The sequence below is a fragment of the Kogia breviceps genome, chromosome 15 (genome assembly GCF_026419965.1).
Source record: "Kogia breviceps isolate mKogBre1 chromosome 15, mKogBre1 haplotype 1, whole genome shotgun sequence".
Classification (NCBI taxonomy): Eukaryota; Metazoa; Chordata; class Mammalia; order Artiodactyla; family Physeteridae; genus Kogia; species Kogia breviceps.
Window position 1 is genome coordinate 7,675,020 of NC_081324.1, and position 14,445 is coordinate 7,689,464.

Genomic DNA, 14,445 nt, shown 5'->3' on the forward strand with positions numbered 1-14,445 from the left:
AACAGGGTAACACGATTACACTTTTTGCTGCATAACTATGTCACCTTTTGATTTGCCAGATCCCAGTAAATGTGTTATTTTTTACTTGTGTTTTTCTTTAAATAAACTCACTTTTCATTAAGTTCATTCAAACATAAGCTTTTATATGACAACCTTAAATAAAAGATGGTTTTTCATAAATAAAGATAATGGTAAAATAAATAGATTTAAATATTTTTAAAACATTTTAAATTCTACCGGGACACTGTCAGTTTTTGAAGCCTGTTTTCCTTTTGTAAAAGAAGAGATTAGCTGAGTTTTAGATGGTACAATGAAAATGAAATCAAGTCCATTCAAGTGGCCTGGAGAAATATCTGTATAGAACCTCCTTACTGTGGCATATATTCTTTCATTACATAGCTCTTTTTTTCCAGCTTTATTGAGATATAATTGACATGTACTTTGTATAAGTTTAAGGTATACAACATAATGATCTGATATGTATATATTGTGAACTGATCAACACAATAAGTTTAGTTAACATCCATAACCTCACACAGTTGCAATTTTTTTCTTGTGATAAGAACTTTTAAGATCTACTCTTTTAGCAACTTTCAAATATACAATACAGTATTGCTAACTATAGTCACCATTGTATATATTACATCCTCAGAACTTATTTATCTAATAACTGGAAGTTTGTACTTTTGACCTCCTTCACCCATTTCCATCACCTCCCACCTGCCAACACACTTTTATATGCAATATAGATAGCTTAAGACTAAGTGAATAATAATATTTGCTTTACAGTATGTTACCAATGAAAGAAAACACATTTACTTCGAATAGTACACATAGCTGTTACTACCTGTCCACATATTTTGCAAAGTGGAAACTGTTCATAGTAGATATAACACTGAACTTGAAGTTATAAAACCTAGATTTGAGTATATGCACTCACACATACAAACCCAATCTGTATCTCTGTAGCCCTGGCTGATTCATTTTACTTCTTTTAAATTTTAGCTCATGTATAAAATGGGGTTAAAAACTAAATATACTTTCAAAAGTATGCTGGGAGAATTGTAAAATATACGTGAAAATTCTTTATAAGCTGTAAAATGCACGGTACACCCAACGCAACATGATTATGTTACTATTATACAGTGTCAAATTAGGGCTTCCCTGGTGACACAGTGGTTAAGAATCCGCCTGCCAATGCAGGGGACACGGGTTCGAGCCCTGGTCTGGGAAGATCCCACATGCCACGGAGCAACTAAGCTCATGCACCAGAGCTACTGAGCCTGTGCTCTAGAGCCCGTGAGCCACAACTACTGAGCCCGCATGCCACAACTACTGAAGCCTACATGCCTAGAGCCTGTGCTCTGCAACAAGAGAAGCCACCACAAAGAGAAGCCTGAGCACGGCAACAAAGATGCAATGCAGCCAAAAATAAATTAATTAATCAATTTTTTTTTAAAGTCTCAAATTAAACTTCACTGTATTTGTCCTCCAAGTCATTTTACTGTTAAGCCAAGCTTTATGCAATGGATTCAGTAAAATAGCAGGCAAAACACTTTGCACATGTTCAAAGATTACAACTACCATTCATTTCAAATATCATGAAAATAGTTTTCTTTATTAAATGAATTGCTGTTCTCTGCTAATAACAAAATATCCATTCCTTATTCCATCCAATTTGACTGACAGGTGCAATATTCTCAGTGGGAAATAGTGTTATAATGTAAAAATGAATTACTCAGAAGATAATCCTGCTCTGTGTCTTAAAATAAAAACTAATGGACACCATTGTAAAGCAATTATACTCCAATAAAGATGTTAACAACAACAAAAAAAAAACTAATGGAGATTTATGCAGAAAGTTAACGAAAATGTTCTCTACCTAGAATTCTTGGCCTCTCTGGACAAGTTATCCAGAGCTTGAAGAATAAAGAAAATACCGCGAGTAAAATGAAGCAAAAGCTATAAACTGAAGGCAAAGAAACTATATTATATTCTATTTTAATTAATTTGTCTCAATTGGTAGAAATTACTTTTTCCTTTAAACTAGCACTTCAAAATTTACAAAATCTAGAGATGATCTGTAGATGGTGGGAATACAGATTGCTTTTCTTTTATTTGTATTGCTTGCTTTTTAAATTCTACAGTGTCTAAAATGAAGTGGATGGAAACAGAAACAGACCAACGATAGGAACACTTAATAGTCTTACTCAGTGGTACTCACATGGCTTACTATGACCCAAATAGAAAAACACATTAGAATAAAAATACTTCAAAACAGTGACACCTATTTCAAATACATGTTATTTTATACTCATGTTATTTTATATTCATGCTATTTTATACTCATTCCCAATGTCAACCATTATCGAGCACTTCTGAAACACTTTTAAGGAAATTGGGAATGTAAAACTTAGAAAGATAGTTGACCACTGTTTGATTACGCTATTTTTGTCATTTAAAAGATTTCCCTGAGTACTGAGTAAAATCTTTGTTATCTGAGGGAATGCCATCTTTTAAAGTTCACCTTGACAGCAGTCATCTGTAAACCTAACAAGTCAAAAACTGAGATGTGAACTCTTATATCTCACCCCTGATTTAATGGCTTCCCCCAGGCATTGCAATGGGCATAATCATTTAATATCAAAGCCAGAAAAATGTCTGGCTTTGGTTTTTACAGTTAGGCTAGCTTTTATTGTCTGTGCTTTTGGCTTTAAGTTTTGAAAAATTCAAAGAAACTCAGGCATGACCATATGCATACATAGGGATGTTTTAAAAAGGAAAAAGTCTCACTAATTCAGATAATAGAATTTCTTAGAATAGCTAAAATGTCATATACATGAACATACAGTTGCAAATAAATTAGTATAGAGAGATTGAATAGAAGGTATACAAGACCATTTTCTACTCTAAAATTCTAAGAACAAGTGATTTTTGTAGACATATATATATATATACAGAAATAAGTAGTATGTACACACGTTAAACGTATACATAATAGTCACCATAAATAAAAATCTGAAAGAGAAAGAGAGCTCAAATAATTAAAATTTTTATACATTCTAAATCTGTATTTAATGAGAAAGAGGCAAATGATAAATCACCATGGATATAATGGATCCATTTCAGAAAGCAAAATGCCCAGGATATACAATATTCACAAAATGGGTAAAGATTTAAAGGCACCCAATACAACTTCTACATCTTAAATACTTAAATTGAGAACTCATATCTGAGGTAATGATCCTGAAAGTTCTTTTGAACTTTTGAATGGTCAGAATTATTGTTATTTATATATCTTATCTTAAATACATTTATTGTATCTAATTCTTGGCCAATCGGTAATGCATTTCATACATGATATAATCTCTCTTCACAAAATAGTTTCTAGAGATTTGGGAGACCAGAGAAATTTTTAAATGCTCTATGGACCAAAAACGATGCAAATGCACCCACAAAAATTCCCATTTATATTAATGAGGGAGATTCTATAAAGGGATACATTTTCAAAAACATCTCTCATGAAACTACTCTCTTCCATCATCAGATAAAAGCTGTTTGTAAAAGGACAGGAAAATTCAGAAGAGTTTATGAGAAGCAGATAAATAACCATCAAACCAGGTATGGGGGTGTCTCAAGGTTTTAATCAAGGAGGGAGAGAGGGCGTGAGATAGATGAATCCACAATAAGTTGTTAAAACAAATGGAGACTATGCAAAAAAGAAAATCCTGAATAGATGATTAGCTCATAAAGTTGGTGCTCATCAAATACTCCAAAATTGTGCTCTATATTTCCCTGCTTCCCTTACAGCCAGGTGGGGACAAAGTGATTATTACTGACCTAGTGTACCATGAGCGGTGGTGATATAGAAGGTATCCACTGTTAACAACCTTGACGTAATACGACATGACTCTGGAATATTCACACACACACACACAACCAGTGTACGCCACCTGATAAACAGTAGATGCTCCATGATTTGACCGTTTGTTGAATATGTAATACCACCCTATCCTGAGACACTCCTTCAGTACCCACACATACTAATCCAATCTCTTACCTAACGTTGAGTAAGAACTTGAAAAAAAAGCTACATAAAATACTACTTATCTATGCGCAACGTGCCTGTGAATATTCACAATGATGTATTTGACTAGAATTCCTTGAAAACAATGATGTGAGAGTCTAGAAGCAGTCAAACTGCAGAATTACTGTAGACTATCTGCAGTCTGGAATTTGTACACTGATGGCAATGATGGTGATGATATGGTGATGTCACTGCATAATGCTGCATTTACTTTTGCTACATTTATAGAGTCAATAAGCCCCATATAAAGTTAGTAATTGTTTCAGCAATTGTGTTCTTAGTTTATTTGCAAACCAAGAACAGGTTGGATATTTTGCAATATATGCTTGCTGACTAAATTTAATCTATTAGAGGTGAGAAGAAAAACAGATAATCAAGGCTAAGAGATAAACAATATTGACCAAAAAGTATTTGCTTTGTTTTATTTTTATTAGTTCCTTTCTTAAAAAAAAAAAAATACTGGCCACCATGGTATCTTGTGAATTATAATATTAATCATGCAACAGATAAGATGGTGAGAGCTAAACTACAGTAAGGGCTTTTAAACCTTGCAAAAGGAAAACAATATATTCATAGAAATGGTAATGCAACATAATGAAAAATTAACAGAGAATTTTTAAAAATGATTCTTTATGAGAGTCATCATTGTACTTTTAATGATTTAATACCTTCAAAAATGTAATGACTGGGACTTCCCTCATGATGCAGTGGTTAAGAACCCGCCTGTCTTAGATTCCATATATATGTGTTAGCATACAGTATTTGTTTTTCTCCTTCTGACTTAACTTCACTCTGTATGACAGACACCAGGTCCATCCAGCTCACTACAAGTAACTCAATTTCATTTCTTTTTATTGCTGAGTAATATTCCATTGTATATATGTGCCACATCTTCTTTATCCATTCATCTGTCGACAGACACTTAGGTTGTTTCCATGTCCTGGCTATTGTAAATAGAGCTGCAATGAACATTGTGGTACCTGTCCCTTTTTGAATTATGGTTTTCTCAGGGTATATGCCCAGTAGTGGGATTGCTGGGTCATATGGTAGTTCTATTTGTAGTTTTTTAAGGAACCTCCATACTGTTCTCCATAGTGGCTGTATCAATTTACATTCCCACCAGCAGTGCAAGAGTGTTCCCTTTTCTCCACACCCTCTCCAGGATTTACTGTTTCTAGATTTTTTGATGATGGCCATTCTGACCGGAGTGAGATGATATCTCATTGTAGTTTTGATTTGCATTTCTCTAATGATTAATGATGTTGAGCATTCTTTCATGTGTTTGTTGGCAGTCTGTATATCGGTGTACGATGGGAATAAAACACAGACCTACTAGAGCATGGCCTTGAGAATATGGGGAGGGCGGAGGGTAAGCTGTGACGAAATGAGAGAGTGGCATGGACATATATACACTACCAAACGTAGGGTGGATAGCTAGTGGGAAGCAGCCACATAGCACAGGGAGATCAGCTCGGTGCTTTGTGACCACCTAGAGGGGTGGGATAGGGAGGTTGGGACGGAGGGAGATGCAAGAGGGAAGAGATATGGGAACATATGTATATGTATAACTGATTCACTTTGTTATAAAGCAGAAACTAACACACCATTGTAAAGCAATTATACTCCAATAAAGATGTTAAAAAATAAAAAAATAATAAAATAATAAAATGAAAAGAATCTGCCTGTCAATGCTGGGGACACGGGTTCCATCCCTGGTCCGGGAAGATCCCACATGCCGCGGAGCAACTAAGCCCTGCACCACAACTACTGAGCCTGCACTCTAGAGCCCGAGAGCCACAACTACTGAAGCCCGTGCTCCTCGAGCCCGTGCTCCGCAACAAGAGAAGCCACCGCAATGAGAAGCCCATGCACCGCAACGAAGAGCAGCCTCCGCTCACCACAAGTAGAGAAAAGCCCGCGTGCTGCAACGAAGACCCAACGCAGCCAAAAATAAATAAATAAATAACGACTTAACAAACATTTTTTACAGGACAAGAGTAAAATTCAGGAAGATGATTCTACTTTTTCTCAAAATTATTTTCCTAAATGGAAGAAAAACTGATTAATGATCCAAGACAAATTTGAAAGCAAACAACATAAAAATGTTTAACACTTACTACTTCACCCAACTATTTGGCTAAGGAATTATCCTCAACAGTTAGCACTAGGTTCTGTAAAAAGACACAAAAGGACACAGGGCAGGGGCCCTTTCAAACACTCTGACCTGGAAGCACCTCTGGAAGGGCTGCCCCACTGCCTAGAGGGCACGAAATGCTTTTCTGCCCTCATTCAGCATAATAATAAGTGCTAACTTGTGAGAAGGGCACATTCAACGTTTTATCTCAAAATATATTTTCATGTCATCATTTTCATCTCTGATACAACTGGCCTCATATCCAGGCCTTTTTCTCCCTTAGAATACTATAAAATTTGGTTCTTGAAAGCATGCATTCTACCCATACTAAATCAAATATCTGTGCATATTTAATTAGAATTATTTTTATTGTGAAATTTAATTTTGAACATAACCCATAAAAGAACCATTATGTATCCTCTGAGTTAAAAGTATTCTTTTATTTAGAAAAGTTCATAGTTCTGAGCCCATAAAATTATGAATATGTATTATTAACTAGGAAAACTAATGCTTAGATAATTCCTATAACTGATTCCTATTATCTAATGCTTAGATAATTCCCATAACTATGATTTGGGGTATGATTATACATTTTCGTTTTTAAGGCACACAATATTCACTTAGTGTTTTATTATCTTACGGGACCCATTTAACTTATGAAGCTTCACAGAATCATCTGTGTGAAATTCTGTCATTGGAATTCACCCTTCTGAATACTAGCATATTTTGAATAGAAAAGCTGCTAAAGTTTTTAAAAATAAATAATACTCTCCAAAATAGTCAAGACTAATTTAGTTTAATATTTGGTTATTAAAACAACGCAAAACTGTTTCAACACCAAACTCTGAAGTAAACGTGCTCTTATTGTTTTCTGTGAAGGCTGTCCTTTACACATGCATAGCTCTAGACAGTGGGTATGGAAAGAGACGCTTTGGAAATGAGAAATAAACATCTGCACACATCTTTAGGGGGGAAACGGTGTATGGTGTTCTAAAAGGGCATTTCAAAGGCTGTAAATGCCATAGTTACCCAAGAAACATTCAGTGCTCTTTCCCTGGATCCTATCTTATAATTAAGATGCAAATTCAGTTTTAATTGTATGAAATGCTGGAAAGCTCTGATGGGGGAGGAACCCTATAGACTCGAAGGCCAAGTGCGCGGGGCGGGGTTCTCAGCGTTCTGTTCCTTAGTCTGATTTTCACGCACGCGGTGACTGTGGAAGCAGATGCACACCTCCCCGCGGGACTTAAATCATCCATTAGCTTATAGCGTGTGAGGTGTCAGACACAATTGAGATTTCAAGAAGACGCAAGAGCGAGAATGATGAGCAAGCACCCCGTGGGAGAGCAAAGGGCTTCAAAGGTCAAGTTCCTGAAACAGTTCTTAGCCCCCCTCTCCGCGCCCCCAAGCTCTAGCTCCGCACCTCCTGTCTTGGCCGATGGCTGTCAGGGTGACAGATTTGAGCAATACGTCCGGGCCGCGAGAAGCCATCAGCCTGCCGGACAACTGCAGCTTTTCACGAGGGGACGGTTCTTCCTTCCCTCCCTGGGAGAGAATGAGGCGCATTCTTCTACCCAGGAGCAGCCCTTGAAACCTGGCCGAGGGTCCGCACGCCGCGCCTGCCCTCTCTCGCCCGGCGGGGCGCGCAGCAGCGCACCGAGGCGCCAGGCTGGGGGGAGGGGAGCTTTGTCCTCGCCCGGGTTTGTACTCCCCACTTCCGCAGACCTGCTGAAGTTCGAGAATGGGTCCCCCGTGTCCTTGGGGTACAGTCTGCATCTCGAACGTGAAACCCAACGGAGGCAGCACAAAAAGGCAAGTCGGCCTGTCCCCTCCCTCCTCCCCTAACACCTGCGTCCACCAACTCGTGCAAAGCGGCTTCTGGGTGCGAGGTGATCCTTCCTCTTTTATGGACTCTACCCTACCTTAGTTTTCTAACGATACGTTTAGCATTTATTTTCTTTCTTTCTTTTTTTAAAAAAATGATTATAACGAAGTTCTCCCTCCTTCTCTTTCCCTCTCCAAGTTAGAGTAATTCATCCATTCGGCAGGGAAGGCAGGGAATGTTCTCCTTCAAGGCCGCTTTGCCCCAAGATTCCGGAGCTCCGTAGAACTGGAACTTTGAGAAGAGTGAGGTGGAGAGACATCCAGGGAATCCGGAAAGCGGGCACTTTGGCCCCCAGATCGAGTTTCCCTCGCCCTCTGGACAGGCCCACCCAGGCCGGCCCCGGGTGCCCACTCCCCCGGGGACCTCTGCCCGTCGCTCCGACCGTCCCCCCACGCCTGCCCGCTCTGGGCGGCTCTCGACCCAGGTGCCCGCCCCTCCTCTCCTGCTCCCTGCGATCCACCTCCCAGGTCCTGTAGGGCCGTCTACGCGCTCCTCTTACCTCCTCATCCGGTCACTGGAGAAGTTTTAAACCCTCGGGGGTCTACACTGTTTCTCTCCCAAGTCGGGCAGAGCATAATACAAAAAACCAAGAGAAGGTCTCCTTAAACTTTTCCGTCGCGAACGCTCCCGTGTCAGCGGCCGCGAGCACACACCTGCGTGCACGCGGACGCAGGTCCACCTGTCCGGGCGCACTCACGGCCGGGGAGCCTTGCCCGTGGGCAACTGCTCAGGGAGCACGAAACTCGCCGGCAGTCGCCGGCAGGGACGCGGGGCGCAGGCAAGGCATCTAAAGAGAATTTCGGAGCGGGCTGGGGAAAGCGGGGAAAATGGTGACTCTAAACGCACACACACCTCAGAGCGTGTGTCCACGTCCTGCACACAGAGCAGTTGTACCCGAAGGCGTACTCTCCTGAGAACAGAGCCCTGTGGATTGCTCTGAGTATAAACCCCTCCGGGGCGCGTTCATCTCGGAACTGACAATCCCTTTCTCCTACAAGACTTCTCAGTCTGGGTCTAAACCAGCGCCGCGCACGTGAGCACGGGGACCCAGGCGCTCCCGGAGCCCTCAGCCGGGTCTGCGGAGCCCCCCGAGGCAGGTGCGGGCCCCCAGCCCGGCCGAGCAGCGAGCGGGCTGTCCGCGGGAGGGCCGGGTCCTTCTTTGCCTCTGCCCCCGAGTGGGTCACCTCGCCCCGCCCCGCCCCCCATCGCCAGCTGCGCCAAACGGGCGCAGGGGAAGGAGAAAGCCGAGCGAGCGACTCACCCCCAGCTTCCTGCTGCGGATTTTCACGTAGCCCTGCTTGACTATGTCGTTAAAGTTGGAGGCCATGGCCAGCGCGTTCGGCTTCCCCGAGTCGAGAGCCGCCGTCCGCCTCGGGGTCCGCGCAGGTCTCGCATCCAGCCGGCCGCCGCCCGGTGCCCCCGAGCTCCCGCCGCCGGGGACGCAGGCTGGGTGGCAGGGTGACCGCGGACGGCGAGCGCGGCCCGGCGCCGCGAGCAGCGCCCGCCCTGCGCGTTCCGGTCCTCACCTTCGCCCCGCGCCGCCGCCTGCTGCGGGCGCCCCCTCCGCGCCGCCGCCGCCGCCCCCGGCAGCACCCACGGGCTGGCGCCTCACTCGGCGGCGCACAGCTGGCCGGAGTGCACCATCGCGGCTCCCCGGCGCGGGGGGGAGGGGCGGAACGGGGGGGGGCGGGCCGATTCGCCCGCCCGGCTCCCTCCCCCTGGCCCGCGGGGCGGCTGGGCTAGCAGATACTCGCAAGACGCGCCCCATCGCTCGCGACTCGGGCGGGGAGCTCCTCCCGCCACCCGCGCCCGGGGTCCCGCTCCCACCCGGCGCCCTGTGCCTGCCACGCTCTCCCGGGTGCGGGATTCCTGAGGCCACGGCTCCTCATTCCCGGGCTCCCCATCTCCACTCCCAAGCTGGACACCGGGGAAGGGGCGGTGGGGACGCTCCCAGGGAAGAAGGCCAGCGGGAGCGAGGCGATTGTTTATTTCAGCGGCCGTGTTTTACGGTGCATTTTTATTCCTAAGCGCACACTCGCGCTCCAGGTCTTTGCCCCGTTAGGTTAGGACGTGCAAACCGACGCCAAGCCCTTCCCGGTGCACACAAAGAGGCCAATCGTGCGCATGTGTCTAATCCCTCTGCTGCTGGAAAGACGGGAGCAATCGGGCGAGGCCCCGGTCTCCGACGTCCTCGCCCGAAGGAGCAGCGAGCGCTGGAGTGGAGTGATTTCTGCCCGCGTGTTCGTTAACTATGACTGAAAGTGGCTCGTGGCTTTTCATCTTCTAGGGGAAATGCAGACCACAGCCGTTACCGGTGGATGCAAATGATTTATGGAGATGTTCCACTCGTAAAAACAAAACAATGAAGAACTTTGACCCCTTTATGTAGGAACGCGTGACATTTAGAAGTAGGCTATTCTCTGTTGTAAAGAAATTTTAATCTAAAAATGATAACCGTTTGATAAGATTGAAGGAAAAAGGAGGGAGTATTAAATGTTGGTTGGGACAATATATGGATGCTTGCTAAAGGGAAGGATATTTAATACATACTAAGGATGTTTCTAATTAAGAAAAATAACGTATAAGGATTGAAAATGTTCTAAGTGACTTCTTTATAAAGAGTCTATGTTTAATAAGAGTTCAAAAGATCGTGTTTATTTCTGCTTATTTTGGTGAGCAGTATTTTTCCATGTTCTCAGTTTAAATTTCTTAGCCCTATTGGGAACATAACAATAGTGAGAGAGAAAGGAAACTACTTGATGGAGGGGAGAAAAATATCAAAACCTGAAGGATAAAGTAGCATGCCCCTCACCCTACCAAATGGGCGCCCCAAAGGTGATTTTGGTCCCATCATTAGCAAGCGTCTCCATCCAGAGCCCACATAACCCAACGGCGACTCCGACCTGGCTAAACAGCACACTATTCCTATCCACTCCTTTCTGCAGCAAGCGTTTGTTTGGATATCCGCCATGCAGAGGGCCAGGTGCCGGGGCAGATATATCCAATCACACGCGGCAAGATTCCTTAGGCTGCCACTCAGAATGAGTTCAAATGCTGATACCTGCAGCAAACTCGCATAAACTCCCGATTAACTTGGTGTGATTCCCCTTCTCCAAATACGTGGAGCATGTGGTGTAGCCCACACACTTGTTACTATTTCGTATACTACATGGCTGTTATTTTTCTTCATGTGAAGACTGTTTTAGATTTGCAGATACTTTAAATACACTATTCCATTCAGTCCTCTTTGCAAACCCAAGGATACTTGCTATTTAATAGATGAGGAAACTGAGGCTCAGAGATGTTCAGTTTCAGAGGCCCAATTTCAAGATAGGTTTTGTGTCCACAATAATTTCCCTGACCACTAACTTCCACCATCCTTTATATAATAATCGGTTTTCACAAATTGATTGTAAGCTGTTTGAAGTCAGGGATTAATTTTGTCTCAGCAACAACCTTAAGGCACACCCAAGGATAAGGTAAGGTTGGTAACTCTGGCTTTTAAAGATTATGGAATGATTATGCCTTTGTTCATATGCGTATGTAGGTCTTTATAATACCCTAATATGATGTAAATATTACCCTATATTTATGTTTGATTCTTATATTGTTGGTATAGCAATTTCTGTATGTGTGTGTATCTATGACAAAATACCCTCCCCCTCTTTTTATATTGTTTGTTTGCCTCTTGAAAACACTAGGTTATGTAATATAAATTTGTCATGTAAATTCTTCGAGGTCTGGGTTGGTTGCTTGAACTCTCATGGCATAATTTATTTTAGTCACCTAAGCCCCAAACTAGTAATGTGACTTAGACATTTGAGTACATTCTTCTTTTTGTTTTCAAGAATAATTTATGAGGTGCTGTATATATCCTACTGAATCACATCAAAGCGAACAAAATGTCTGATTATCCCACTGATTAGAGGAATCAAGTGTTGTCAGCCTGATTCATAGGTTACAAAATTCTCCTCCAATCTTCCACCTAATCGTTTTTGCAGCCTCTGATGATCATTGTTTAGATACATTGTTTTATTATGGATGGCAACATTTTGATTTTCTAATTTGCTTTTATTCCTGCATTTATAAGCTATTTTCTTACAAAACTTTCCTTTGCAAACTACAGGATTGCCCTGAAATAGATTCCTTGTAAGAAAGGCAGGGAATATGCTTGATTCTTAACATTTATCAACCATTTTTCAGAAATATTGAATGGGTTCTAGCAAACACAAAAAGGAAACTCTGCTCCCTTTAAAATATCTTCAAAGATAGAGTTTTGTATATGTGATGTATTTCAAACCATCACAGTCCTTATTCTTTTTGCTGTTTGACTTGCTCCATCCTTGACCAAAAGGAACTGCTTCAATGGACATTTTTTGTGTTTCTATCACAAAAAACCCATGAACCTTAATAGCTTTGCTGTGATCACTCACAAGATATCCTGGGCTCATCTTGTACATTTCCAACTCAGGACCTGGAATCCATTATTTCTTCTAGGATCCTTTGTTCCTTTTAATGGGAAATTCATTTCCCATTAATCTGGTTACTAGGGTGTTATTTTTGCTACTGATTCTAAGCTTTTCAGTTGTCAAGAAATGAAACACTTTTCTTTTAGAAATATATTTTAAAAGAGAAAAAAATTCTCAGTTTTTACAAATATTTCCAATTCAAATTAAGATTCCATATTTAAGGATTGCTTCTTTTCTTTTGAGCTTTCATTATGTGAAATACTCACAAATTTCCAGAGTCAAACCTACCAAACAAGTTGCATTGAGAGATACAGTGTTGATTTCTGTCCCTTCCTTCTGCTTTCTACTTCTCTTTTTAGGAAACCATTTTTTATTCGTTTTGGGTTTATGTTTCCATTGCTGCTTTTTGACTATAGAAGACACATATGTGCTCCTATTTCTATTTTACTTACCAAAAAAAATTGCATACTATTCACACTTTTTTATCACTATAGTACACAGTCTCTAAACTGGGACCCAAAGATCCCCAACTCTTGGTATGATGGCCCATGTAATTCCTGTTCTGGGTCTGGCTTGGGTATTTTGACTAACTTCTAGTGAATAGAATGGCAGACGTGATGGAGTGTCCTTCCTAGATTATGTTATAAAAGACCCTGGCTTCTCTCTTGGGTGATCTTTGTTGGATTGCTCCATCGGGGGGCAGCCAGCTGCCACAATATGAAGCAGTCCTGTGGAGAGGCCCATGTATATCAGCCTGGAGGTAGATCTTCTGAGGCTTTCCAACAGCTGTGAATACCCTCACACATGGAATTCTCCTCAGTGAAGCCTTTAAATACTCCACCCTGGCTGACACTTTGAGAGAGAGACCCAGAGTCTGAACCAGCCACCTAAACTGCTACTAGTTGTTTCTAAATAACAGAAGACACGCTTGTTTTCATCTGCTAATTTGGGGGATGATTTGTTATTGTTATGCATAAATGGAGAGCTAAAGCAGATTTTATTTTTTTTATTATTATTTTATTTTATTTTGGGGTACGTGGGCCTCTCACTGTCGTGGCCTCTCCCGTTGCGGAGCACAGGCTCCGGACGCGCAGGCTCAGCGGCCATGGCTCACGGGCCCAGCCGCTCCGCGGCATGTGGGATCCTCCCGGACCGGGGCACGAACCCGTGTCCCCTGCGTCGGCAGGCGGATTCTCAACCACTGCGCCACCAGGGAAGCCCATAAAGCAGATTTTAGTATGTGGAAGTAGGGTACTGCCTCAAACAAAAATTGTAAAATTTGGGAATAGCTTTGGAATCCATCGGTGGTCTTGAGAAGAATACTGGTGAAAGCGTAAAGTAACTTGCACACACTGCCAAATTTTGAAGACTGAGGACACTGTGAGTGAGATCTTATGAAAACTGAGAAAAATATTATTGGAAATTGGAGGAAGGAGCATTCTGGTTATGTATGTAGCAGAAGGAAACTAAGCAATACAGCTTCTTGCAAATATATAGAAACTAGAAAATGTACCTAATACACTGTGTCATCAAGATAAGAATATTTCCAGGCAAAGTGTTGGTGGGGCAGCCTCTTTCTTCTTGCTATTTAGTAAAATGAGAAAGGAGAGAGAGAAATTGAGGAAAGGACCATTTAAAAAAAAGAAGTCAAGAACTGATGTTTTTTAATATTCTCAGCCTTTCCAAGCCACAACAGCGCCAAAATTAAGAAATGGCTTCTGAACAAAGACCTAACCTTGGGCACTGCTCTGAAAATTTGGTCTAAAGATACAGCCAAGGGTGTGACTGTAAAATATGTTTTTTTTTTTTAAGATTTCAGAAAATGAATGATTTTACAGTCACATCCTTGGCTGTATCTTTAGACCAAATT

At 42.1% G+C, this 14,445-nt stretch overlaps 1 protein-coding gene across 4 annotated transcripts in view; it reads right to left on the reverse strand.

The window, feature by feature from the left end:
• The window catches only part of DOK6 (docking protein 6), a 407,473-nt gene extending 397,831 nt beyond the window's left edge, over positions 1 to 9,642 (reverse strand). The window contains exon 1 of one of the 4 annotated variants that reach the window (XM_059041423.2): positions 9,368 to 9,621. In XM_059041423.2, the coding sequence (XP_058897406.1) occupies positions 9,368 to 9,433 (66 nt within the window). In that variant the 5' untranslated portion in view covers positions 9,434 to 9,621. Of the gene's footprint in view, positions 1 to 9,367 lie in introns of all 4 variants that reach the window. The other 3 variants (XM_067014381.1, XM_067014382.1, XM_067014380.1) reach the window with 3 other exon arrangements.
• Positions 9,643 to 14,445: the final 4,803 nt, after the last annotated feature.